The 25,050-nt window shown below is 53.3% G+C and overlaps 6 protein-coding genes and 1 non-coding gene across 7 annotated transcripts; 1 reads left to right on the forward strand and 6 right to left on the reverse strand.

Moving 5' to 3' along the window:
• Nucleotides 1-1,433: 1,433 nt before the first annotated feature.
• Nucleotides 1,434-2,154, reverse strand: GLRG_01804 (uncharacterized protein; the record flags this gene model as incomplete). The annotated part of the gene is made up of 3 exons (XM_008093138.1): nucleotides 1,434-1,566; nucleotides 1,649-1,924; nucleotides 2,033-2,154. The coding sequence occupies 3 exons, from the start codon at nucleotides 2,152-2,154 to the stop codon at nucleotides 1,434-1,436; spliced, it is 531 nt and encodes a 176-aa protein (XP_008091329.1).
• A 2,365-nt stretch (nucleotides 2,155-4,519) lies between these two features.
• On the reverse strand, nucleotides 4,520-5,125 carry GLRG_01805 (uncharacterized protein; the record flags this gene model as incomplete). The annotated part of the gene is made up of 1 exon (XM_008093139.1): nucleotides 4,520-5,125. The coding sequence occupies one exon, from the start codon at nucleotides 5,123-5,125 to the stop codon at nucleotides 4,520-4,522; it is 606 nt and encodes a 201-aa protein (XP_008091330.1).
• A 1,422-nt stretch (nucleotides 5,126-6,547) lies between these two features.
• On the forward strand, nucleotides 6,548-8,043 carry GLRG_01806 (uncharacterized protein; the record flags this gene model as incomplete). Its single annotated transcript, XM_008093140.1, has 4 exons — nucleotides 6,548-6,892; nucleotides 7,102-7,179; nucleotides 7,281-7,664; nucleotides 7,822-8,043. The coding sequence occupies 4 exons, from the start codon at nucleotides 6,548-6,550 to the stop codon at nucleotides 8,041-8,043; spliced, it is 1,029 nt and encodes a 342-aa protein (XP_008091331.1).
• Nucleotides 8,044-9,540: 1,497 nt separating this feature from the next.
• Nucleotides 9,541-11,467, reverse strand: GLRG_01807 (amino acid permease; the record flags this gene model as incomplete). The annotated part of the gene is made up of 5 exons (XM_008093141.1): nucleotides 9,541-9,722; nucleotides 9,780-10,357; nucleotides 10,425-10,624; nucleotides 10,700-10,980; nucleotides 11,104-11,467. 5 exons carry the CDS (start codon nucleotides 11,465-11,467, stop codon nucleotides 9,541-9,543), a joined length of 1,605 nt encoding a protein of 534 aa, XP_008091332.1.
• Nucleotides 11,468-16,932: 5,465 nt separating this feature from the next.
• On the reverse strand, nucleotides 16,933-17,031 carry GLRG_13059. The gene has a single exon. It is a non-coding gene; the product is annotated as a tRNA-Leu (tRNA).
• A 251-nt stretch (nucleotides 17,032-17,282) lies between these two features.
• Nucleotides 17,283-18,391, reverse strand: GLRG_01808 (uncharacterized protein; the record flags this gene model as incomplete). Its single annotated transcript, XM_008093142.1, has 2 exons — nucleotides 17,283-17,383; nucleotides 17,446-18,391. 2 exons carry the CDS (start codon nucleotides 18,389-18,391, stop codon nucleotides 17,283-17,285), a joined length of 1,047 nt encoding a protein of 348 aa, XP_008091333.1.
• Nucleotides 18,392-22,657: 4,266 nt separating this feature from the next.
• On the reverse strand, nucleotides 22,658-23,977 carry GLRG_01809 (SMP-30/Gluconolaconase/LRE-like region; the record flags this gene model as incomplete). Its single annotated transcript, XM_008093143.1, has 1 exon — nucleotides 22,658-23,977. The coding sequence occupies one exon, from the start codon at nucleotides 23,975-23,977 to the stop codon at nucleotides 22,658-22,660; it is 1,320 nt and encodes a 439-aa protein (XP_008091334.1).
• Nucleotides 23,978-25,050: the final 1,073 nt, after the last annotated feature.

Genomic DNA, 25,050 nt, shown 5'->3' on the forward strand with positions numbered 1-25,050 from the left:
AACTGCTACAGTACCTCTTGCCTGATTCAGATACGGAGTTCCGTATTTTGTCGAAATAACGCGCTGATCCGACCAAGCCAGCTTCACTTACATATCATTCACTATCTAAGCTAGGCTAGACTACGGGAATGATGAAGAATATCAAATAGCCAGATGAAAAATATTTATCATCAAATTTCTTACGTCTCCTTACTAAATAGGACACAGCACGAGCAAGGCAAAACTGACATCGATGCCGTAACTGAGGCGACTAATACAGTGCTACTCTCTCTGTAATTCTTGCTCAGTCATACCCCCGACCTTGTAACAAACTGTAAAGGAGGCGCTGACATCCTCAATTAGTTAGTACTTACCCTTGCAAACTTAAACAGCTCAAACGCTCCTCCGCTCAACCCATTGAGAGCAGAGGCTGTCACAAGTGTCTTATGTAAAGATCAATGTTTCTTTGATCTTTCCACCTACGGTGAGGATTTTACGGTGAAGATTTCTCTTTTGTGGAGGCCACCAAGGTGGCGTGGATGGATGAAGCCATACTGGGTTGCAAGGAAAGAACATCATGAAGTATGTTGACTTGAGCATCATCAAGAACTCGAAACTTCAAACACCAAGCTTCAGATTGTGTATCCGGGCTACAATTTATCTATGTCAGCATTCCATCCCGGGCTAGTTATTTGTCGTCTTAGTATACTGACAAAGATTTCGCTGTAGCTGGTGCATTCTGTTAATACAACTTCCGATGCAACATCACTCATCGTTATGGCACAATCTGGGGTAATATGTCTGCCCATCAGGGCTCCAAAGACAAAGGCGTCACATTCGAAAAGACGCACCTTCAGTCTGCACCAGAGCAGAACGATATCAAATAGGTTCTTTGCAAATTTATGGAATATCATGAGACGATGGGCACGATCAATGGGCTCGCGGCAGGGGCGTTACTGTTCCTGTTTGAGCAACCAGCCTATTTCTAACCTTTACTTAACAAGATGCTTTGTTTAGAAATCATTAGTTGGTTTGTCATACGACCAGATTCTACATATCTAGCTGATTGAGTTGGTTGATTTAGTGGGGATATACCTGTTTGCTATTACGTTTTCAGCGCAGAAATCATCAATACCCACTGAGGGCCGCAGGCCTCCATCTGGTCATATTTTCCTCACAATGATAATGAATATGAGCCGACTTCCTGAAAGTTCGCCTATGTACTCTGAGAAAGACACGTCCGCATTGAGACTTGGTAGCATGTATGCACCTATTCTATTGACATCTAATCTCTTGTGGCGCAAGGAGCAACAGCGGTAGGATTATTATCTATTATAAGCTTTTGTAACCTCAAGACTCTTTTCTATTCAGCAAAGATATAATGCCGTTTAATAAAGGGCGTGGGCACTTGAGCGTACAGAGAAAGTGCCCAACTGATAGAGCTCTTTCTCTACTCAGCACGGAATGTCTGTCGGCGACTTGGAAGGGCTCACGACGTAATCATCGTACGCCACGAGGCTACCACTGTGGGGCTGGTTACGAACGTTGCCCTTGCTGTCTTTCAGAACGGTGAAGCGGCTAGAGTAGCTGTTGGTGTTGAAAAGATTCTGTTAGTTACCTGAGAAAGTCTTGCGGTTCACTTTATGATGTGTGTGCGGGGTGTTCTTACTATGCGGCTGAACAGTTGCCACCGTCAAATATCGACTGAATGAGACCGAACACGTTGTATGTCTTCTCGGTGGTAGTCTCAGAGTACACCGAGGTGATGTTGGGTAGGTGGTTCCAGTGCTTGGTGCCAGTCGTCGGGAGCAGCGCCTGCTTGAGTTGGACAATGGCTTGAGCTCCCTCGGCATTGTTCTCGAGCACGATGAGACGGCCCGTCTTAGGGACGAAAAAGTCCGTGAACGTGTTAGTGGACTGGTAGTCTTCTGCAGACGCATACAGACTATGATTGCAAGCCTCTTTGTTAGCTTCCTACGTCTAGCTGGGCGTCCTTGAGGTAGATGTTCTGGATAAGGTTTTAAAGGCGTATGGAGGTCGAATTGGGACTCACGCTTGGAGGAAGGGCTTGAACGAAGCTTCAACGCCTGCTTCGGCTTCATATTTGCTCATATCCACACCCAGGGCGCTACCCAGGAGCATGGTGAGCGGGAAGACAACCGTGGAGGCCTTCATTGTAACGTAAGACTGAGGTGACTGAGGAGGGTAAGTGGTGAGATGGGCTAAGTATCGCGGACCGGACCTTACCCACAAGTGGCCGCAACTACTAGTATTTATATCCGCAACGCGGGCGAGAATCGCTATGCAAGTAAACAGTGGCTCGTATCCGAGAATAAAAGAGAATCCTGAACAGGGGAAGACTACAAGCATCACCTACCCCAGTAGGTGGACCGCCCAGTTTAACGCGACATAATACAAGGGCGGTTTTCTCCTACTGGGTCTGCGTCCTCTTAACGAATAGTGTATCTAGATGGTGTAGATAGTGGATATGGTGTACTTATCAACCTTACGAAGAAACGGCTTGTCCTCATAGTTTGCGAAAGACTACATAAGCGACTGCATAACAATGATACCCGTGGCACCGTCCTAACGATCATGGTGGAGATATCCGCATTAGTCCTTCCTCGTCCGGGCTACTTTCTATGTATACCACGCGGTCTTGATCTTCCCGGACGCCTCGGGCTTTTGTGGCTGTATACAGTCACAGCCTGCCTGGAACTAATGTTGGAAGCCATTCGGACGGACCATTAGCTTGGTGCTCTCATCACATCCTATTGTCCTACCCTGAATTCAAGACCTTTTGTCCTGTGCCGTAAGTGAGTGTCCCACAAGTTCTCTCACACGCAGTAACGAGTCATTGATCGATTCACGATCATTTATATCGCAGATGATCGACGCCAGAATTTACGGCTTTTCAATAGTCTCCACCTCCTGCCAAGCGCTGCCCACTGCAAGGTGATCAAATGTACGGAGTACACGTGGACGGATATCGTAGCTAGTTATCCGTACTTAGTCTACCAAGCCTAGCCATTCCCTCACGCACACAAAGTAAGCTACGCTACTGCGACCTTAGCCTCGACTCAAGAGTCCATCATTCGCGTCCGTCTTCTCCTTATACATTGACTGCTTTACCAAAAGCCCGTTTCCAAACGGCCATCGCCAAGGTTTTCAGTCACGAGGCTCGCTGCAGTCCTGACCCCAAGCCTGATGCTTTAATCGTTATCCGCTCATCCACAGAATTCGGTTCAGTCTATGCAAAGGGTCATGAGACACCAAAAGCTGACCCGCAGTACACTACAAGGCGCAGCTGTGCAAGGCTGCCTGCCGGGAGCCACATAACCCCCCCACTACGGAGTACAATACGAGAAAATCCTGCTTTGAGGGTAGTTGCACGACGCTGCCAGACCTGGGGAACTGACTCGGCGTTGCGGATACTGGATGGTTCCGTTTGACAGGAAAGGCAACTTGAGCGATTCGTTGACTTGCTCCGGGCCTGCAAAATGTTGGGATTCGCTTCACTAAAATCGGGGCTTTTGTTTGCATAACTCGCCCCAACTGCAGTCGACCTGCGTTTGTCTTGCTTTAGGATACGATGCAGTGGTGGCAAGCCGAAGAGATAAAACGTTTCGCACCCTTCCGATTTTGCGTTACCCTGGTGGTGCTTGAACGGACGTGAGGATTTGAGCGAGACAACTCAGAACCGAGACACGCTACGCCCTTTAGGTCCATGACTAGATGAAATAGCACTAAGACTTTAGTAGCAATGGTGATTCGATTTGTCACACTTGTGTCTATATTGGCAAGACGCCGGTGCCGTTGATGCCGATACACAGTAGCTAATGGTCCATTTCAAGCCGTCAGACCAGCTCATCGTCGAGGGGTACGTTAGAGGATCAGAGGATGACAGTCATTGGCAGATGCAAGGTACCTATTTTCTTCATAACTTCGCTTAAGAATATATTTTAGTGAGTCTCATTTCGGTGCCTGGACCTACTATGTAGATCGAGGACTTCTTGACTGTCATTCTCTTCAATGAAGATTAGGTTCTCTCTAAGTCCAACAAGGATGGACTGTACGTCGAGTTTTTGGCTAATATTCATGATGAAAGGGTGCGAAAAGTGCAGGAGAAAGATCAAGATGTATCTTACTTCAAACCCTGAACAGAGATGGTTGAATGCGCCTGGTTACCCAATTAGGGTGTCACTTGAATAAAGCAACAATACCATGTGCACTATCTGTGCACTTCATTCACACATGAGCATATTGAGTGATTTTGTTCAACGAGTTTGTGAAGCAATCTATTACTTGGGCTGCCCATGGTATCTTGTGCCAAGATTACAAAGAACACCGTTCACCAAGCTATTTCTTGTTCTGCTTCAACACCACTGAAGTTAACTCTTGCATAAAGAAGAGCAAGTACAAAGGTTCCAGTCCAATCCCACTCTATCCCTCTTGTTCCACCCAATATCGAATGCATGTTTATGAATGGTTGACGTTGCTTTGGGGGGAGGTGAGGGATGACTGTTTCCTGTTGAGCAGACTAAGGAGCGTCCAGTCTTGCTTGCGCCAAGAGAGCGTTGCGGTCAAGGCCTGGGAAGAGAGTTGGGTAGTGTTCCTTGCGGAGGTGACGGCGGACCTCATCATTACGGCTACGTCGAACGCCGCAATGAATGCAGTGAAGCGTGTAGCCACTTTTGGGGATGTGGTTAGGGTCACGGGGGCGGCGGCAGTGGCGACGACGACCCTGAGAGGCAACTGGCTGATTCTGCTGCTGATTCTGCTGTTGCTGCTGGTTGACGTTGCTGGAGCCAGCAGTGGCAGGGTCGCGGGCAGCAAATGCGACGGCTTTCTCGTTATTGGCTTCAGCCACCATCATAGCCTGCGCAGCATTGTTCTGTGCTTTGTCTGACCGAACTTCGACAGCTTTGAGCTCTTCCTGGAGAGCCAGCTGTCTTGCCTGCTCGGCCTTGGCTGCAGCGTTGGCCACCTCGCCAGTGCTGCGGGTGATATCGCGGATCTGGCCTCTCATAATTCTTTGAAGCTCCTGAACTGTCTTTTTGAGTGCTGCAGCACTCTCACCAGCATTCAAGGCATGCTGGAGGGTGAGGGCGTCGTAAGCTTTGTAGCCGGTCGTTGGGACAGTCATGATTGTGTTCTGCACCAAAGAAGTCAGGATAACTCAATGTAACGGATTCCAGAAACCCAGATGAAAAAAATACCTCCAGATTGTTTTTGATCTGATTGGATTTCTTGCGATGAGCACTTTGGCGGTGCTCTTTTTGTTGTTGTTGCTGTGGTGTGGTGGTGGTTTTGAAGAAATACACCTGACTTGGCGAGTTTGGGTGTGAAGCCTTGTAGAAAACTAAACCCAACACCAAATCCAAATCAGCAAGAGAAACCAAGGCAGGAACGGCCTGGAAAAACAGGAGTGAGCAGGTGGTTGTGTGGCTGGATGGGTTCTCTGCATGTGTACCATATCAACCCACGTAGACCTGAATGCGCAACAACTTCACCTGGTCTACATTACGTGCCGTGACTTTTCCTCCTTTCGTCAGCTCTTTCCTTCCCTGACCTGAACTTTTGATCTAATCATTCACCTTCTCGCCTTTTGGTGCACAATATCCCTCTTCTTGCCGAGAAGGACCAGGAGTCTGAACTCTTACCATCTTCCATTGTTGATATTCATCTTTTTCGCTTCCTTCAGACCCCGTGTTACTTCCCCAGATTCCTCTTCATCGCATTGTCAACTAGCAGGAACCAAATTTCTTCATACATCAGCGGTTTCTTCTGCTTACCTCTACCAACGGACATCCCATTCATCGTCCCTATACGCATCAAGAAACGAAGACTTTCAACTCGATAATTCGTTCAGAAGTCCAGGTAATTCCATCGCTTCATCTGGCCTTCTTTCAACTCACTGCATAGTCGTATCCGACACCCAACCTTCTGGTCATCAACTCGGATTCCACCGGCAGACTTAATTGACAGTCTCGAGGAATACTCCCATTAGCGCACAAAGTCTGCCTTCTCAGTACGTCGCTTTCCCTTTATCCATCATCCCGTAGCGTCATTGCTCACTGATACCTTCTAGATTACTGCATCTCGAAACCGGCAACAATAGATGCCTCTTTGTTCACCGATACCCGCCTGGCTCTCCCCTTCTTCCACAAAGCTGGATCATCTTCTCATCTGGTTGTTGATGGAAAACCCTTCCTCATTGTTGGCAACGAGATCACGCCTTCGTCCATCATTCCAGCCGCTTACATAGCCAACGCCAACATCTGGCAGAGGGTGAAGACAACGGGAACAAACACAGATCTTCTCATGATGTCCTTATCATCCTCCTTCCCATCCCTCTTCGCATCCTCAGCCTCATACTAAAACCCTTCTGAGAACGAATCCCTCCCGTTTTCAATCCTTGCTTTCTCCTCGTACTGTTGGGGTGGATGTGCTAACATTACCTACAACAGACCTTTTAACCTACGCCCCAACCTGGGCCACACTTGACAGCAAGTGCTCCTCCAAATTAAAGCGCTGCGAAGACGTCTGCAATGATGGGGATGACGCCATGGGAAAGACGGTCCACCTAACCAACTGCCCTTCATTGTCCGGCTCGGAGCTTGCCAACTCAAACCAAAAGGCCTTTCGGGCGCTCATGGAGCACATCGGCCAGAGCGACAAAGACCAGCAGACCATCCTTATGGTCCAAGTTGGAGGCCAGAGCGGTCTCGGAAAGGATTTCCAGGACTCCTCAACAGCTGTAAACGCAGCCATCGGGGCAAATGTGTCCCAGGCATTCGTCGACTACCTCAAGCAAGCTGGCTACTTGATGACCCACAACAAAGGATATTCTCACGAGCTAGAGCACACAGCAGATAGGGTCATACGAATGAATGAAGAAAAGACTTGTATTGTAGGAAGAAGAATCCCACGGGTGGAGGGCCCATATAAAGGGGGCCCTCGAGCTCGTCCATGTGACATGGCACGTGGTGTGGCTAACGGCATCCGCCACACATGCATGAGCCTCCTGCGATAGATGTATATAATTGGGAAATGTTTGGATCAAACCTAGACTGCGCAGAGGAGGTCTTCAGGATTTGTCACTTGGCTAATCACGTCGAGACGCTTGCCACAGTCGTCAAGGATGTCTACCCTCTTGTGACATTCACAACTGTTCCCCTTGGAGACACCAAGGGCATGGTGTGTAGGAATTCTGTCACTGAAAAACTCCCCATCTGGTAGGGATTTGCAAAATACATTGATGTCTATGCCCCAAGAATGCTCAGTGACAATTACAACAGCATCGTGTCAAGGCAAGTCAGCCTCTTCTTGGTCTGGTTCATCCTCAGGACAGGAACAACATCCAACAGCTCTGGTCAGCTTTTGGTTCCTACTGGGGAGTTTTCGACTTTACGACTGAAATGCTCTCGACCGGCAGCTTCCATGGCGGCGCATGCGGTCTCGTCATTCACCAAGCCGAGGGAAAGCTTCTAGCCCTCGCGTATGGATTTCTGGTCAAGGCAAGATCTATCCTCTCGAATGCCACCTTCACTCGGGTTCTCAGTTTCCATATGCTGGAGCCGAACCAGGACTGCGGCTACGACACCGTGCGTTGTCTCAACACAGACGAGGCCAGTGGTGGCAGAGTTGCGCAGATGCCCCCGTCGGAGCCCATGATTACTGAGGTGCGATTCTGTTCTTTCGATCACCAAGGACTCAAAGGCTTGAGGTCAGTTTGTTGCGATGCTAGGGAGGCGGACGCCTTGATCTTGCTTCTTTGCCCGGTAGGTTTGCCTGCACCAGTTGGTACGGTAGATTAGCAACGAGTAATGGTCTCTTTAGAAATACATTGAATCCTTGCTATCGCTCTTTGTAAGAACCCACGAACCCTCCTGGGCCCTCTGGCACCGGACCGGCTGCACCAACTGTTGGATCACCTGGGTTCTTCGCCGCCGAGTCCGTCGAGGGAACCGGTGGTATAAGTGTGCCAAGTTCGGCAACGGGAACTGCATGTACGACAACGGCCTAACGGTTAACTCCAACCAAGACGACAAGGCCAGATAGATACTCAGTCAGAACGTCGCGCCACGGCCGCTGTGCAACTGCACGCGGACCCAGACGTTCGAGCATGAGTTCGGCTTGACGCTGGAGTGGGACGCGCGGCCCGACGGGGCTAGGGCCGCCAGACTCTCTTACAGCTTCAACTCAAGGCTGCTCAGAAAAAGCTTGGGGAGACGTACGGGCTGTGTGATCTTTGCCCGCATCCTGCCAGTAGCTTCGCACTGTTTCGCTGATTACCGCGAAAAAGGGTTGAAAATCCAGACATCCTGGGACCCAGCAGCTTATCCGAGCACAGCAGCGTGTTGCTGATGATAAAAGGGGCTTCCGGTCCTTTCCACCAAGCGTCATCACTCACTGGCTTGGTGAATTGATCTTTTTCGCGTCATCCGCCAACACTTTGCCCCTTGTCCGAGTATTACCAGGCCACCACTATGGGTGAACGCATCAGCCCTACGGAGCTGGCCAATCGGTCTCCATTGCGTGGATGACGTTCCAGAAACAGAAACCTTCCAGAAGGGCAACGGAAGACGTCATCGATCCCCCTCCCTCCCCTTTCAGAATCGCCACGTCTAAGGGGTCCCAGTTGCAACATCTATGTTCTGTTCCTTGGGTCCGGTTATCTAGGGACCAGTCCTGTGGGCGGTAGGACACACAAAGGGAAAAAGAATAAGGGGGGGGGGGGGGGGAAGGCTATTGGCAAAGCCCAGCACAGCCCCTCTCCCCTATGTGTGTGAGTGGACACCTGGGCCTTTCTGCTGTTAGAAAGGAGGGGTCTTCCTCGATTGATTGGACTCGGCCAAGCCAGCCAAGGTGTGTGCCAGTCAGTAGCTTGCAGAACCGGCCGTGACCGGACAAGTTCCGTTCACCCCGATCTCCGCCCCGTTTGAGGCGGTCGGCCGTCGCCGGGGGGCCGTAGTTCAATGCCGGGCTGCAAGACTCTCCCTCCATCATATAGGACGATGCTAGACATGGTCATTATTCCAACGGGTTTCGCCCGGCAACATTGGGATTTGAAAGGGCTGGCTATCCTAATGCACTACAGGAAGTTGGCTCTGAGGGCTATGAGGCTGCTGGGAATTGATTCGATTGCTCCATCGGGACATCGGTTAGGCTGTGTCGGTTCTGGAGCAATGTTTCGATCTTGGTGATAAGCAACAGTATTGCATCGTTTTAAACAAGTAAATTTGAGCACTGGGGTATCATTTGTATGTACAACTGCCTTCCACCCTTTCCTTCTTTTTTTTGAAAGCCTTGCCACATGCGCCCATGGTCCGCGAGCGCCGTCCTGTATAACAGACAAGCCATGAGGTACTCGTGTCACTGTTTCCAAGTGTGAAGGGAGGCCCATGCAGTCGTGTGTGTACGGCTATGTTGAATCCTTGCTGATACTCCGAATGAGTCTGGCCCGAGCGAAGCTAAACAACTCAAGGGCATTCTAGCCTTTGAAAAACCTTCTGGTGTAGCAGGCTTCTTCGAGCGTCTTTGTGCGAGTGAGAAAGCTTAAAAGGCAGCAGCCTCCTGGGTCGGGGGGCCGGCGTAGTTCTTCTTGCCCCAAGCAATGTACCATCCACCGGAGATGAGGCAAGCAGCGACAAATACAACGGGGGCGTAGTTTACCGTCGCGGCGGTAACGGGAACAAACACCGGCATGCAGAACAGAGGCATAGCAAGCGCGGACCAAGCTGCCAGAGCGTTAGCTTCATGGTATCAGAGGCAAGCGGCGCGCAGATTTCACTTACCGAGAGCAATGACGTTGGCGGCGACACCAAACTTGCCCAGATTGAAGGGGCTTCCGACCAAGTGGCTGCGGCCGTCAAAGAGGCTGATGGCGATGGGCATGGCGTACGAGGCGGTGAGGGAGATGACGCCAACACCGGAAAAGGCGTTGAAGGCCGCGCTGGAGCCGAAGTAGATGAGACCGAGGATGATCTGGATAGCCATGCTGAGCATCATGGCGTTCAGAGGCACGTCCAGCTTGGGGTGGACCTCCTTCCACCAACGGGAACCGGGAATGGCACCGTCACGGGCGAAGGCCCAGGTGCACCGGGATGCAGCGGTGGTGCAGCCGATGCCGCAAAGGATGGCGAGAACCATGAGCGGGAAGAGAAGCCCAAAGGCGCCGCCCGAGGTGCCCATGGCGTCCTTGACAATGGCGGGAACGGGCTGGCCGTTGGCCAAGCTGATGAGGTAGGTGATGTCCGGGAGAACGAAGACGAGGGGGATGAGGAAAAGCAGACCGGCCACAGTGTTGAGGATGACGGTCAGGACGAGCGCCTTAGGGACCTGGGTCGCGGGCTTCTTAACCTCCTCGCACATGCTGCATTGCCTGGGTTAGCATCCGTGGGACGTCCTTCAATCCATTCATCGCGTTGGGCCAAGCTTACGAGATAATCATGCCGGTGGACGAAGTGGCGTATCCGGCGTGGAGCAGACCGACCATGAAAGACCACCCAGGCGTCCATCCCGAGTTGGCTTCGAAGTGCGTGAATACGTACGTAGCGTCATGGCGGCCGTTCTTGGCGACAACGAGCACGGCAATGACAATGGCCAACAGACCAGCAAATGTCCAGAAGATGGCGGCGGTCTGTGTCACACAAAAACATTTTAGCACGATCCCTCACATTATCCCACGAGAGACAAAACCGAAAGTCATTCTTACATCAAGCAGGGGGAGCCACTTATTGCCGAGCGAGGACACCGCGTTGCAGAGGAAAGTCAGGCCCAGGAAGATGAGGAACACCTGGTACGGATCGCCAGCGAGGACGCCGACACCAGGCGCCGACTCGAAAACGTTGATGCATGCAACGAAGAAGAGGGCAGTTCCAAAGTTCACGGCGAGAGTGATGGTAATGTTCCCCACAACGTAGAGCCAGCCGCAAATCCAGCTGGCCACACGGCGGTACTTGGGCGAGGCAAGCATGAAGGCCTGGTAGTAAACACCTGTTTTGAACGGTCAGCGTCGAGTCCGGCAGAGGCACACCGGAGCGTGCCAGGATATATATATCGGGACCGGGTCGGGAGCCGCAAGGCGGGCGTGACGGGCAAGGGAGAGTCGGTAAGTACCTCCGGCAGTGGGGTAGACACTGGTGATTTCACCAAGCGAAGCAGCGACACAGATGATGATCAAAGACACGCCGAGCCAACCCCAAATGATGTTTACGGGGCCGCCGCCAGCCAAGGGGTACAGCAGGGTCGTGGCCAGACCGTAGGGAATGGAAGCGAGGACGAAGGACATGAAGGCGACCTGCAGCGTCGAACGGCTGCGCTCAAGCTCGGGCTTGTAACCAAGCTGCTCCAGCATGTTGTCGGCGCCGCCATCGTCAGAGCGGGAGGGGCGAGTAGCGAAGCCATCCTTAATGTCGCCCTTGACACCGAAGCCGGCATCGTGCTCGCGAGCACCGGGATCTTGAGAGACCACCTGCGCCATGATTGAGAACTTATAAAGAGAAGCCCTTCGTAATCGTCGGCTTTTATCGACTGTCTGTCAAAGAGCAAGTCTCAAGTCAAAATGGGACTTGAGGACGACAGTAGCGACAGAAGGGAGTGGGGGAGGGGGGAAGGTTAAAATGATGAGACGACGTATCCAAGTGACATAGGGACGGTAATGCCTTGTGTGTCGTTGGAAAGCCGGGGGGAAGATTGGAAGTTCAATCTGAAGGAGGACCGTCCTGGTGTGTGATTCGACTGAAGGATTCCAGTGCCGAGGAAATGGGAAGATGCAGGATTTAAAAGAAAGCAGGGAAAAAAAAAAAGAGAGGCAAAAATCTGGCAAGGGTCAACAATTGAGGGACGAGCCGGACAGGCTGCCGTAGACTGACAGCCAGACAAGCAGTCGGAAGGCGGCAGGGAAGGACTCGATTGAGTTGATGCAGTCCTCACTGTCCGTCCAACTTTCTTCTCGTTCTGTTTGGTGTCGCGTTCGCCGGGGATGACCAGAATGACATCCACCTCATTGGATGACAACGTGGGCTGCGGGGCCTCCTCAAAAGAGTACCTTGAATGTCTTCGACACTCCCCCCCCCCCCCCCCCCCCCTCGCTCCATACCCATGTCCATGCCCTCCTTTGCCCCCCATCTCGGCCCCTGTCGTCAGCGTTGGCACTTCTTGTCCTATCAGTGCTGTTCCCTGTATCTGGATGTATGCAGTGGGCTAGCTGCTGCTGTCGGGCGTGGGTGCGGCGGGTTGACAGAGTTTTAGCGCAGGTTCCCTCAACTTGCTGTTTATCTCGAGCCTCTCTCTTTGTTGGACTCCTATCTGACCTGGGGTGCCCGGTGGATTCGACTGGTGCCCACAGCAATCCTTTGCCGCCAATAGCCTGTGCTGATAAAGACTTGCCGAGCATAGCACCAGCCAGGCCAGGCCAGCAAGCGCGGATGAGATGGCTCTTCTCGCTTGCAGACTTCGCCCTGCGGCATTGTAGTGACAAGACGACGCAGAATGCCGCGGCAGCACGCGACACGATCAGCGGCCGAGAGTGAGCTGGAAAGGTAGGCATGTGCTTTGGTAGGTATCCGTATTGAAACTGGATGTAGTGCCAAGACCGGCCTCTTCGTCCAACCTGTAAGAGAGCGTGCGTACGGCCCCTGGTTGCGGTAATTTGTCCTGCGCTATCGAAAGCAGGCCCAAAGCATGTTGGGGCCAGTTCATCATGCCGATCCAACGTAGGTCGGCAATACCTTTCTCACTCTGGCTCTAGCTTGGCTGTATGGCCTGTCCCTTATTGCATATTTGTTTTCCCTGTCAGGTAATAACTATCCGTCGTTTGGAACCACGCATCATTGGGAGCTTTGTCCGCGTTTGTGCATCGCACGACCTGGATTAGCCTGGGGAAATAGACTTGAGCCTTGACTGGACCACAGTACCCAAGGAGCCGACTAGGTACTGTCGGAGGGTGTGATTCTTCGCGTGTTCTTGGCCGCTTCTTTCGCATGCGCGCTGTCCGCCACAATGGAATTGGGCGCCAATCAACGAGCAATAACCTCTCGGCAAGCGGCATGCCACGGTATCCCGAGACGACTTCTTTCGATCGCTGTTCCACCGAAATCCGTTGTACTGTCCCCCCCTTTCCCTCTCTCCCGTCGGGGTCATATAGGGCAACGCCGAGAAAAGCCGTTAAGCCATGAGGCATCGGATGAGGCTTCAGAGCCCCACGAACTAGCACACTCGGGGTCTTGATGAGAGGGACAACAGGGGCCGTGATGCGTCAGAAAGTAAAGAGAGATAAAATATCCATCCTTCCATCTGTCCTCATGCGGCAACCTGCTCAACAATGGCGATATGACGTAGTGGTGTGGGTGCAACTTGCCAACTAGCGCGGCCGGCTCTCCACGCGGATGCAGACCGTTAATTCGCCCAGTGCAAGTCGTGGAGTCTCTTAGTCCCGTCTTGCCGTCTTGAACCCGACGGTTGTGGAGGATGAGATTGTTGGCGGTCGCAAATGGAGCAAGTGAGCGTTAAGAATAGAGCCAAGTGGGCACTCTTGGGTGAGGAGCCAACGGGGAGGAATGGGAGAACTTTGGAATACCTGACAGGGGCCCCCCAATGTTGCATAAGGGGTCCCAAAGCTGACTTCAGCCCCCGAACAGGGGGGCACGATACCCTGACGACAAAAAAAACCAAGCCCACTAGGATCGTGAGGCCTGCCAGTTGCCGAAGCAAGAGATTTGGATGAGGTCCTGGAATGGTGCTGATGTCATAGGGAAGACTCCGGTGATGGTCCACCCATCCGCCTCACACGGTTGGAGCTAAACCGAGTCGTACGTAAAAGGATACTCCGTACTTGCCCCGGTTTAACGCGGGTGGTGTACGAATATAGTGTACTGGCGGTCGACGGCAGTCAGTGGCTGACTATTGGCCGGTCGTGGCCAGGCTCGGAAAGCGTAGCTGAGTCAAGATTCCGTGATTGGAATGCGAAATGTGACGGCAAGCCGATCTTCCATACTGGAGTAACAACTGACCCAGCTTGGCGAAGGAGAGAGGAAGAGACCAGCGACGACCCCCTCGATCGCCGTGCGCGCGACAGGTACAGTATATTGAAGCTGTCCCACCGCTTCGGGTCGGCCAACTGTGGTGAAAACATGTTGATGGCGCAATTGGCCGCTGAGACCCTCGGGGGATCGGGGGGCCCTGTCTTGTTCGCAGCTGAACGGGAGGGGCACACGCCCGATACGTAGATACGTATCGAATCCGGGGAAAGGCTACGATGGGTGACCAAACTAGATAGATAGCCTTACATCATGGTCAACTAGGTGGCGCCCCAACCAATAGGTATTGCTGCTGGATGGTGCGCGTTGCACCGTGGCCGTTGTGAAAGCAAGCAAGCGGGTGTGGCGCGGCGCCATGACGATGGCCCTGAGCGCGGTGAGAATGACGAAGGCAGACGGTGAAAGGGTTGCATCTACAGTGTAGAGTGTCACGACTTTTCTGAACCAGACGCGAATATGGTCTTGTAGTCGGTACGCATGGAACGACGGGGATTTGGAACCACGAGGGGTTCGTTCGAATTAGGTTGTTTTGCATAGGGCCGGGTATTGTGCGCGTTTGCGCCCGTCGACGTCGATGTCGGCAAGGATATCCGGATCTGTGTTTCTCATTCTTCGCTCCCGTCCTGCCACACAGTTAGCGCTAGTGAGCTGCAGCTGGGTACAAGTTAGCGAGAGCTTGTCCGTGTGCCGACAACCAACGATATCGAGGGACTAACAACAGTAGAGAAAGATCTGCATTTATATTCTCCTATCTTGCAGCAGTGCAATACATTGGGATGCAGACGGCCAGGGCGGTTCAGGCAAGGTGCCAGGGGGAGGGCAACGTACATGTAGGTTATGAGACCCTGCCGTCGCTCCTTGCATACTTGAGTATCCGCAAGAAAGGTTGATAGAGGCGCCAAGACCAGGACAGCTATCGATGAGGACGGGATGCAACGTGGAGTTGGGAAGAGGCACTGCGGAGAATGGGGAGAAAAGAGGGTAGGTGACGACGGCCAATGGTGCACTGCAAAAAGCGCGACGGTAATGCTGGTGATAGTGATGAAAGAGAGAGGAGGACGAACGCCTTGTTGATGACGGGATCGTGAGCATCGGGAAACCTGCCTCTGGCTGTCGTCTTGTCTGCGCTGATGGATCGTCACGGTCACGGGACATCACGTGTTGGTACATATTGACGTTCATCGTGGGAAGGAGACAGTAAGGTAGGTACGTATTCAGGCAAGCGATGAGAAGGCGGAAGGAAGGAAGGAACGGGGGCGCATCGTGCATTCCCTCCGATGCTCTTTCTGGCAATACACTGCCGTCGTCGCTGCTCCCTCGACATTCTCTCAACCTTTTGCAAACATTGATCATCATCGTCGTTATCGTTGTCGTTGTCGGCCTCATCCTCTTCGTCGTCCTCTTCCTTCAATAATCGCAGCCTCGGTTGCCCTAGTCATGTCCGAAAATCCCGTGGCAGTTTCCCAGAAAACTCTAAACCTAGTCAGCCTTCTTTCAAAGATCATTGCCGGTCTCTCCACGAAAGCCCCTCCCCGACCCTTTCTATCCCCAGACACGCGGCGATAACACTGACCAAGATCCACGTACAGTAGACACTCTTGACGAAGCACACGCAAGGCACAATGATAGGCGTGCGGCACGCAAAATTAGGCGACCAAGAGGACAGAGACGGGCCGGGAGTGCCCCAGCGACATCACGCATAGCCCCTGGTACTGCTGTCGCGGAGATGAAGGCCATAAAACCGCAATGGCTGACAAGACTAGAAGCGTCTCTGGCTACACTATTCTAGATAGGGCTTTCGTCGGCCTAACGGACACAAGGCCTCTCGACAGGCCAAAGAGGTTCGCATTCGGGGAAGCACACCCTCCTTTCCGCCTCAGTCTACGGATAGGTCCCTGGAGCCTTACATAGTAGACACACAAATTGTGGTCAGTGAAGACAGCCAGGGGCGGCGGCCATGTTGCGTGGGGGGTCATCGACAGACCAGGGGTACTATCTGTTGCCTGCTTATCTTACGAACAGCCAGCATGGCCGTTGACTACATGGCCATTGACAGTACATAATACAGTCGACTCCTATCACCGATGATAAGGCGCCAATGCAGCGATCAAGGCCATCTGTGAAGAGAAAAATGGAGAGAGAGGAATCAACAGCAATGGTAAGCCAAGGTCCGATACCCGTACCCCATATAGAGTATGTACACAGGCTCAGAACCACAAGTAACCAAAGGCGCCAGTATCCGTAGACGACTTTCGTATACGCCAACTTACTGTGCCCTACGCAACGGACCAACGTCTCTCCTCGGTACGCTGCACAAACCTACAGGGCACTCAGCCCCCCCTGTGCTAGCGTTCCTTTGGTCATGGGTCCCCAGTTGCCATGCCCGGGTTCAATGATGGCGCATTCCAACAATTTCAACGAGTGTAACATGTGCGTGGGTCGCTAGCGTCTCCCGACCTCTTTGAACAGTGAGTGGACAGAGGCTCTTCATTACTAGTGTAGGAATCGGTCGGAGGACACGCGGAATGGGGAACAAAGGTCAACATCACGGCCGGACCCATATTCGGGGATGAGTGGGGCAAGAGTACCATCTGTGCATCCTCAAACCCCGTTGCTGGTTGGTCAATGGCTCCTTGTCGGCTCCGGTCCCACTTATGCAAACTTCTCACAGGCTCCTCGTATCCGAAAGCCCACACACTCAAGGGGGGCCGTCGATGACCCATTACCTCGGCCGCTCTACGGATACCAATTCTCGGTATCTTTCCTTCTTTTTTTTTATCCTTATTTGTATCTTCCTGTCCCACATTCAGACTGACTATTCACAGGGGGGAAAGGCGTAGTGGCGGCGGGCGTCACAAGTTTGAACGACAAGGAATAGGGACTTGTATGGGGGCCGGCAAAAGGTTACTGAAAGGGACGAGACTCGAACTCGCGCGGGTTGCCCCACCAGGAAACAGATGTTAAGCTGACCTTAACCTGGCGCCATAACCAACTCGGCCACCCTTCCAACGAAGAGGTTTTACTCTGGATGCTGATCTGATGTGCAGATGTGCGACTCATATTGAGGCAGCGAACACTGTTGTCCTCAGTAGAGTTGCTGTTTGTGGTTTGCTTCTCGGATTGGATCCTGATTGAGTGAGCCTGCAACCGCCTCCTCTATTCTATGCTTCTCGACAACGCCGCCGCCGCCGCGGCCGTCACCGCTATTGGGTTTCCTCGGCTTTGCTGCATTGGCTTTGTCTGCATTCGTTCATTCACTCATTCGCTCGTTCGTTCGCTCGTTGCTCCGGGTTCGTCGGTTGCGCTGGGCTCTATCTGGTGGCCACCAACTGCCACATTGTCGTCCTCCCGGTGACAATCTGCGTCACCATAGTTTCGCCATCCGATGCCACCACACCTGTGATCACTGACGGCGACTTACCCACTTTGGCTATGCCCTGCGTCGACTGGTCGAGACACACGCCGCTATTTGAGTCGCGAATCCGAAGTTTCCCCCCGTCCAACTGCACCGTTGCGACGAATCTGCCATCGCAAGGAACGCATCCATATGCGCAACCTTTCATCTCGAACCATGCCCTACCGCCGTTATCTGGCCACCATGTCGTCAGCCTCCATGTCTGCGGCTCTCCCACCTCGCAAGAGACCACTATAACGCGCCCTTTGCAAGCCACAAGCTGCACCACTTCCCGCCCATCCTCATCCCATGCCCTCTTGGGCTTTGATTCACCGATATACGACCACGACCCAACCGTCCAGGCCGTCAATCGCCCCGACCAGTCAGCGGTTGCGATCCGACACGAGTCGGGCGTGAATGCAAACCTGGTCGTCGGCAGCCCGTTCGTTCGTTTGATGCTCTCGCGGAGGGTTCTCACGTGTGTGTTGAGTATCGTCTCCCAGATGTCGACGCCCCCGCCTGATATCCATGCAAGCAGGCGACCGTCGGGCGAATACTGAATGGAATGTAAGTCGGTTCCCGGCGCCGCTACGGCTTCGCCCGTCCGGTTTACCCAGTCATACGTCCACACCTCGTACCTCGTTCCGAGCCGGAATGCGAGCGCGATGACGCCACTACCGTGAGGGGAGATTGCGATGCCCGTCACGTAGTCCATTGCGATGTCGATTTCTATGCGCTGAGGCGCCACGTTGCGGCGCAAACTCCAAGCCAGCACGTCGCGTTCACCATGAACCGTCACGAGGGCGTTATCTGATGCGCTCGAGAGCCTAATATGCATCGGTACGCCCAGGGATGCCGGCACTGTCTGCGAGAAATTGTATTGCACGCATATTGATGCACCCGGCATGCCATTGCGTCGCGCTTCGTCGCCGTCGTCGTCGTTGTCGTCGTTGTCGTCTCCCCTGCGCAGCATAATCCGGCTCGATTCTCCCTGTTGAGAGTCGCACGGGATGGTGTGATGGTCACTTTGGATGTCATCGTCTTTGTCCCTTTTGAGGGCGCATGGCTCAAGTTATTTGTGCCAGGCAATACCCAGAGCTGTGGCAAGGGGCTCCCCGACGTTTTGCCCATCCAGTTCGGACCAACAATCGATGGCCGCCCTGCAGGGGACTGAAATCACGTCCTTGCACACACCCGGATGCGTCCGTCCACCGTCCACCACTGTTTAGTCCACCCCAGGACCCAGATAAAAGCCCCCCCCATCATTACATAACTTAATTGCTCGGATCCGGGTGTGCCTGCACGGGAGAGACAGCCTCCAAGTCCTCGGGGCTGAGGATCGAGGATGAGACAATGGTGGTGCGATGAGCTTGATGCTCGTACTAGCCAGATTTGGTCTGGCCGTAAAGCGCCGGAACCTTGGAGGCTGCTCCGTGGGTAGGAGGCCTCGAGACCCATCCATGGGAGAAAGAGGTGTTCTACTAGATTCTTCTGCGTGCTATGGCCGCCGGCAACAGAATAGTCGAAGCTCTCAGCCCCCGGCCCGAGGCGTTGAATGCCGCGGGCCCAAGCAAACCATCTAGGTAACCTCATCACGTGGCCCGGGGCCACAGTTCCACGCCATAGCAGGACAATGATTTTGTTTCCACCTAGGCCGCCGGACTTTGGACGACGGAGGCCATCCCCCCGACTGGTAATACACGTGTTAAATGTATCCTGTGACGCTAAGGACCAAAGCCGTTGTGGATTTACCTGTGAAGTGACTATGCAGGACTGGAACCCAGACTGGTGGCATCAAACGTTGAGCCGATGCTCAACGAAAAAGATGTCTCTGTACTGCTCGCCCAAAGCTTAACAATTCTATTTGCAGCATCGCTCGTGATGCCGCCGACTTCATCCGCGGCCACAGTCTACCTGCGCTGAGGACGTTGACGAGTAGAAACATCTTGCACGGGGAAACATGTGCTCTTCGCCTTGGCCACATCAGCAGCAGAAAAAGCTGATAGCACCAGGTATTCGCCGCTCATTACCGACTCAGATACTGACATGGCCCTCACTGGAATCCTCTACTTGGATGGAGCGGACGCGGCGTTTTTCTTGATGGCTTCGCCAACCTTTAACGGCACAGAGGCACGTGTCCCTGAAACGACCAGAGCCGATGATAGTTCAGGTGATGGATGTCCGTTTCAAACCGTAGAAATACCGGCAATTCCATCTCCAAACGCTGGCGCGCTATCTCGACCCCCAGGCGTGGTTCTGAGGGATGTTTCGGTGCAGACATGTTCGTCAGGCATCTATAAGTACCTTGTCGCCGCCTGGTCTGACGACGAGCCACGCCCTTCCACTGCGGCCGGATAGTCGCAGCAGTGGAGCGAGTGACGGGCAATACCTTTTCCACTTTGGCAGGGCAGTTGAACGGTGCAGTTTTTTTGGTCTGGGTAGCGTTAACGGTCAGAGGGGGGGTTGCATACAAGGTGCCGTAGATGAAGACCGGCCCAGGGCTTGTTGTTGTCATGGCCAACGAAGGACCCTTGCCAGGTGGTCGGGGAAGGTCATTTTAACGACAGATGCCCAGTACCTGGCAGTGTAGATATATTTGGGAAATGTGAGGGCGTCCGCTGTGTGGTGAGTGGTGACTTGTTCTTCTTTTCCTGTTTCCTCAGTTACAAGGTGATGTAAGGGTTTGTGGAAATTCCATTGGTTTGGGACTATTCTCTGTAGTATTTTCTCTTGATTTCGGTTTTAGTTCTTCTGGGGGCTTTGGGATATAGCCTGGCAATTTGCCTGGATTCAAATTCGCCAAAGAGGGAAATGGAAGACTCTGTTCATGCAAGCCATATGGGGAGCATGGAGAAAAGGTTGACAGGCTCCTATGTATTGTGTTCCTTCCGGCAGACTAACTATCCAAAAAGGAAAGAATGGGGGGAAAGGAAAAAAAAAGCTTTTCTCATCTTTCCTTTTTCTGCCCTAATTGGAGGGCAACACAACTTCTCAACTCACCTGCAACCTTCACCTCCTGCTCGAATCTCCATCCCACGCTCCAATTCCAAGCCTCAGGTCCATGGTTTATGCTGTCTTTGATTTCATTCACTGGATGAGGTGTGAACTTGGATGGCCTCATATGGTCTCTTGGTAAGCAAACTGACCAACCCTTCACCCTTGCAGATTTTGAGGGGAATGGAAGAGACGCTGTCTTTCACCCTAGTGATTTTTCAATTCACCGCCTCAAACCAGATTGCCGGTTTTCTATTTAGGTCTTTGTTCTGACAGTCTTTGCTAGACTTCCGTTCCTTTCCTCACCCAGCTCAAAAAACCCTCAACCAACGTTCCAACAACGTTCCAACAACATTGTTACAATAACAATGTTACAATAACAACATTGTTCAAATTCAACAATCGCTTCAAGCCACAAGAACCGCCAAGGCCAACGATGGCGGTGTGGCTGGGGCCCTCCCTCTACTCGAACAGAGGCTGGAGGGGGAGGGCACCCTCGTGAGTTACAGCAATCAGACGCAAGTAGATTGTAACTAACACAGAGGCAGACACATGGGCGACATGGTCCCTGGCTTCTCGGAAGACGAGTTTCGAGAGATACTCGAGAGCGAATGGGGCCATGTCGCTCTCAAAAAATCAGACGGCTGTTGACGAGACCCAGGCCAATCCCACGAAGCCAAACGGCAGTCTGATTCCTCCCCCGCAACCAGCCTGACCGTTCGAAGAACCCTCGACTTTACAACGTTCCAATAACGTTCCAATGTCACCTTGTTTGAAACTCAGCAACAGTTTCAAGCCACGGGAACCGCCAAGGCCAACGACGCCCGTGTGGTTCCGGCTCTCCTCTCGAATGTTGGTCCCGGCGCGGACACCACTCGCTTCAACAGCCTCTTCATCGGCCAGGCTCTGTTCGAAACAACCGCTTCTAGTCCAAGGCCTCCTGCTCCTCGAAAATGCTCCAAGCAGCCAGGATAGCCAACGGAGCGAACAGAACCAGAGTAGCAAGTTCACTCTTGCCTTTGTTGGCGACTCCGACAGGGATTACTTCGTATGGGCCGCCTGCGCTGCTACAAGATGGTTTAAATACCCTGTTTCTATGCTGGTGAGTCTCAATATCACATCTCATGACAGAGGCCAAGACTGATGCCCAGAACAGCAGCCAACATGGGGAAGAGAGCCAGAGTACCCAGTCCAATCTTGCCTCTGTTGGCGACTCCGAAAAAGAGCACTTCGTATGGGGTGGCTGCGCTGCTCCAAGATGGTTTAAATGACCTGTTTCTATGACGGTGAGACTTAACATCAAATCTCATAACAAAGGCCAGGAACTGATGCCCAGACCAGGGCTACACAGCTGAATGGCAGCCATCCAAGCGGTGAAGGCCTCCCTTGTTCACACAGCCATGATTAAGCGTCCCACAGCCCCTCCGCAACGAAACCAAAGCCATTGTTTTCTTCAAAGTGCCCCCAGCTTCTGAGTCCACCGGCAACTCGCCCTGGGGACTGGTTCCCTTCGCAGCTCTCTGCGCTCTTCTGCGGCACCCACGACCATTCAAATGCGGCATCTCCTGCCAGGCGTCTGTTACAAACCAGGTTCTAACAAATAATGATGTGGTGGCTTTTTTGGGTCTTGTAATTGGAATGAGAACAATGAACAATTCAAATCCCTTAATGAGGAATAATTGGATGGCAAGTCTGTTGCCAGCAGCCGAGGTAATTCCAGCTGCAATGGCGGATGTCAAAGTTGTTGTGGTTAACAAGCCTATAGTGAAATCTTCAGTAGTCAGACTACAAGCGGCATTGTCGGAACATGATTGACCGCCAAGCGCCATGTTCACGGGAGCACTCAGGCTTCACGACATCATGCGCCTTTACACATACAAAGTTTGTCTCAAGCAAGGTTGCTGGCGACAAGAACCAGCTTAGGCTGGATGGTGAAATTTGAAACATGTTGGGGAACGACCGGGTAGGCCTGGCACTATGAGATAAAGGATGAGCAAATGGTTGTGGGTTGGTTGATGAGGGATGGAAAAGATGGAAACGGTGTGTTTTACTGGAAAGGCAGTGCCAATATCACAAAGCATAGGTTATATACAATCGAGCCTTTGATCAAAAGAGACCCTTGTCATTCCTGAACAATGAATAGTTGCAATCACAAGAACCAGTGGATGCAGAAAGTATTTGAACCAGAAAATCGAAATGGGTATTTATGAACATTAATCTAAATTCTACTGCGGGCCGCCAACCTCTACTTGGCACACCTCGGGTCGCTGTCGGCGCCAAAGTCCTTGCAGACCTCGCGGCCGAGAGCGTTGATCCCCTCGACGACCCAGAGCCTGTAGTTGGAGAAGACAAAGACCTTGCCGGGGGCGAAGGCGAAGTTGTTGGCGGTCTCGCCGACGTGGATCTTGCCGAGGAGGACGCCGTCGGGGTTCCAGACGTGGACGCCGTCGCCGCAGCCGGCCCAGACGTTGCCGTCGGTGTCGGTGTGCACGCCGTCGGGGAGGCCGTTGTCGGCGAAGGCGAAGAGGCGCCTGTTGGCGAGCCTCTTGCCGCCGCCGACGACGTCGTAGGCGTAGATGGTGGCCGGGCGGGTGAAGTTGGCGTCGTAGCGCTGGGCGCCCGTGTCGGAGACGTAGAGCGTCTTGTAGTCCGGGGAGAACTCGATGCCGTTGGGCTGGTGGAAGTCGTCGGCGACGGCCTGGACGAGGCCGGTGGCGGGCTCGAAGCGGTAGACCTGGCGCGGGAGCTGGGAGTCGCCGCGGAAGTGCTGGAACAGGCCGTACTCGGCGTCGGTGAACCAGAGGTCGCCGGTGACGGGGTGCTGCCTCACGTCGTTGACGGCGCTGAAGTTGCGGCCGTTGAAGCCGATGATGAGCGTCTCCGACTTGTTGGTGTTGACGTCGACGGCGAGCAGCTTCGAGTAGGCCTGGAAGTCGCCCTGGTCGCACCAGACCTGCATCGGCGGCGTGGCGGACTGGTCGGCGCCGGGCGGGTAGTACGACGAGCCGCCGTTGGCCTCGGCGAGGTCCGGGAACTGGGTGCTGCGGACGGAGAGGTCGTCGAGGGAGACGACGGTGATGTTGATGTTGTCTTGGAGGGAGCGGTAGTTGGACGAGATGTACAGCGAGTTGTCCTTCTTGTTGTAGATGCCGCCCTCGTGGAAGGCCTGCCAGTCCAGGTCGGCGATCTTGCGGGCCGTGGCGTTGGCGCCGACGACGTCGACGAAGGAGGGCTGGTACGAGAGCAGCGAGATGGCGGGCGTGCTGAGGTTGGCGGCGTTGATGGAGGCGAGGTAGCCCGCGCCGCCCGTCGCCAGGGCGTGGAGGTCGACGTTGATGAGAGACATGCTCGCGGCCTGGAACCAGAGGGCAACCTGCTGGATGGAGGGGAGGACCTTGAAGCTACCGCCGGAGAGACCGATGCCGTCAAAGAACTGGGAGAAGCCGTAGCGAGGGCCGGTAGGAGATGATGATGGTGGCTCGGGTGCCTCCTCGACGGTGGAAAAAGACGGGCGGGTGGCGTCTTTATGCTGCTCCCCGTCCTGTCTCACTTGGTCAACGGCCATGAAGCTGCGGTGTGGCTCTCTCTCTCTAGCTCATAATCTGCCAAGCGCTGGGCCCGGTGAAAAGCGGATGGGGTCGTTTACGGCCGGTCCGAAAGCTTGTCCGTTCTGCTCGGTCCTTCACACTAGCCGGGACCGGTACGCTACGAAGGGATAATGGGCGAGGACAAGCTGGTGCGGATCAAAGCCGGTGAGGCAAGGGATGAGAAGGAATTGCCGAACATTGGAAATTTCCGGCCGAGTCTTGGCGATATGGACGGCTACCCCGCAGCGCCTTGACATACATGGCATGGCTATGTGGCTAGCTCATCTTTGACTGGCGGCTTTGGACCAGGTGGAACCGCGCGAGTCGTCCACCAGGTTCCACGATGGCTTCGTCTGCGGCTCAATATGGGTGGTCTGTGAGACTTGGCATGGACAGCGAATTATTTGGCGTAAACAGCTAATTGGCCCCCTTTGCCCTCCGTTGCCGCAGATGAGCTAGGAAAGGAAAAACACATGGTGGTGCAATGCGGACCCTGACGGCCGAGCGGTCTCGTCTCTGGCTTGTTGCATGCGCATAAACCTTGACTCGAGAAGGTTTTTAACCTCATCTCTGTCGATTGCCGGCCCGTAAATGTTTGCTTTCTCAAGCCGGAGTACCCTGGCCGGATATGTCCGCCAGGTGCTCAAAGTATAGCAAAAATAACGCACGGGAGGACTGCCGACAGATGCGCCATGACCCTGTCCTGGAACCAGCAGTGGATCTCGTCGTTTACATTGCAATCTATGCATGTCTTGGCACCAGTTCGCTAAAGGGGCTTCTGAGGGCGATCACGGAGGAGGACATGAGCAGGGAAAAGGCTTCTGCAAGAAGAAGATAGTTAGTTACATGACCACTCTCACCCGTAGCAGGGCATCCATTAAGGTGATGTGCGTTGGGGCAGGGTTTCCATTTCAACGACTCAAACGACTCAACCAATTTCAACAAACTGCAAATCATGATGCAAGTGCGTTGGTGGATGGTTTGTTAGAGGCTGAAGCAACCCTCGTCAATAATTGATATTGTGACTTGCTGATAGTAGTTGCGGCAGACA

The sequence above is a fragment of the Colletotrichum graminicola genome (assembly GCF_000149035.1).
Source record: "Colletotrichum graminicola M1.001 genomic scaffold supercont1.7, whole genome shotgun sequence".
Lineage (NCBI taxonomy): Eukaryota > Fungi > Ascomycota > Sordariomycetes > Glomerellales > Glomerellaceae > Colletotrichum > Colletotrichum graminicola.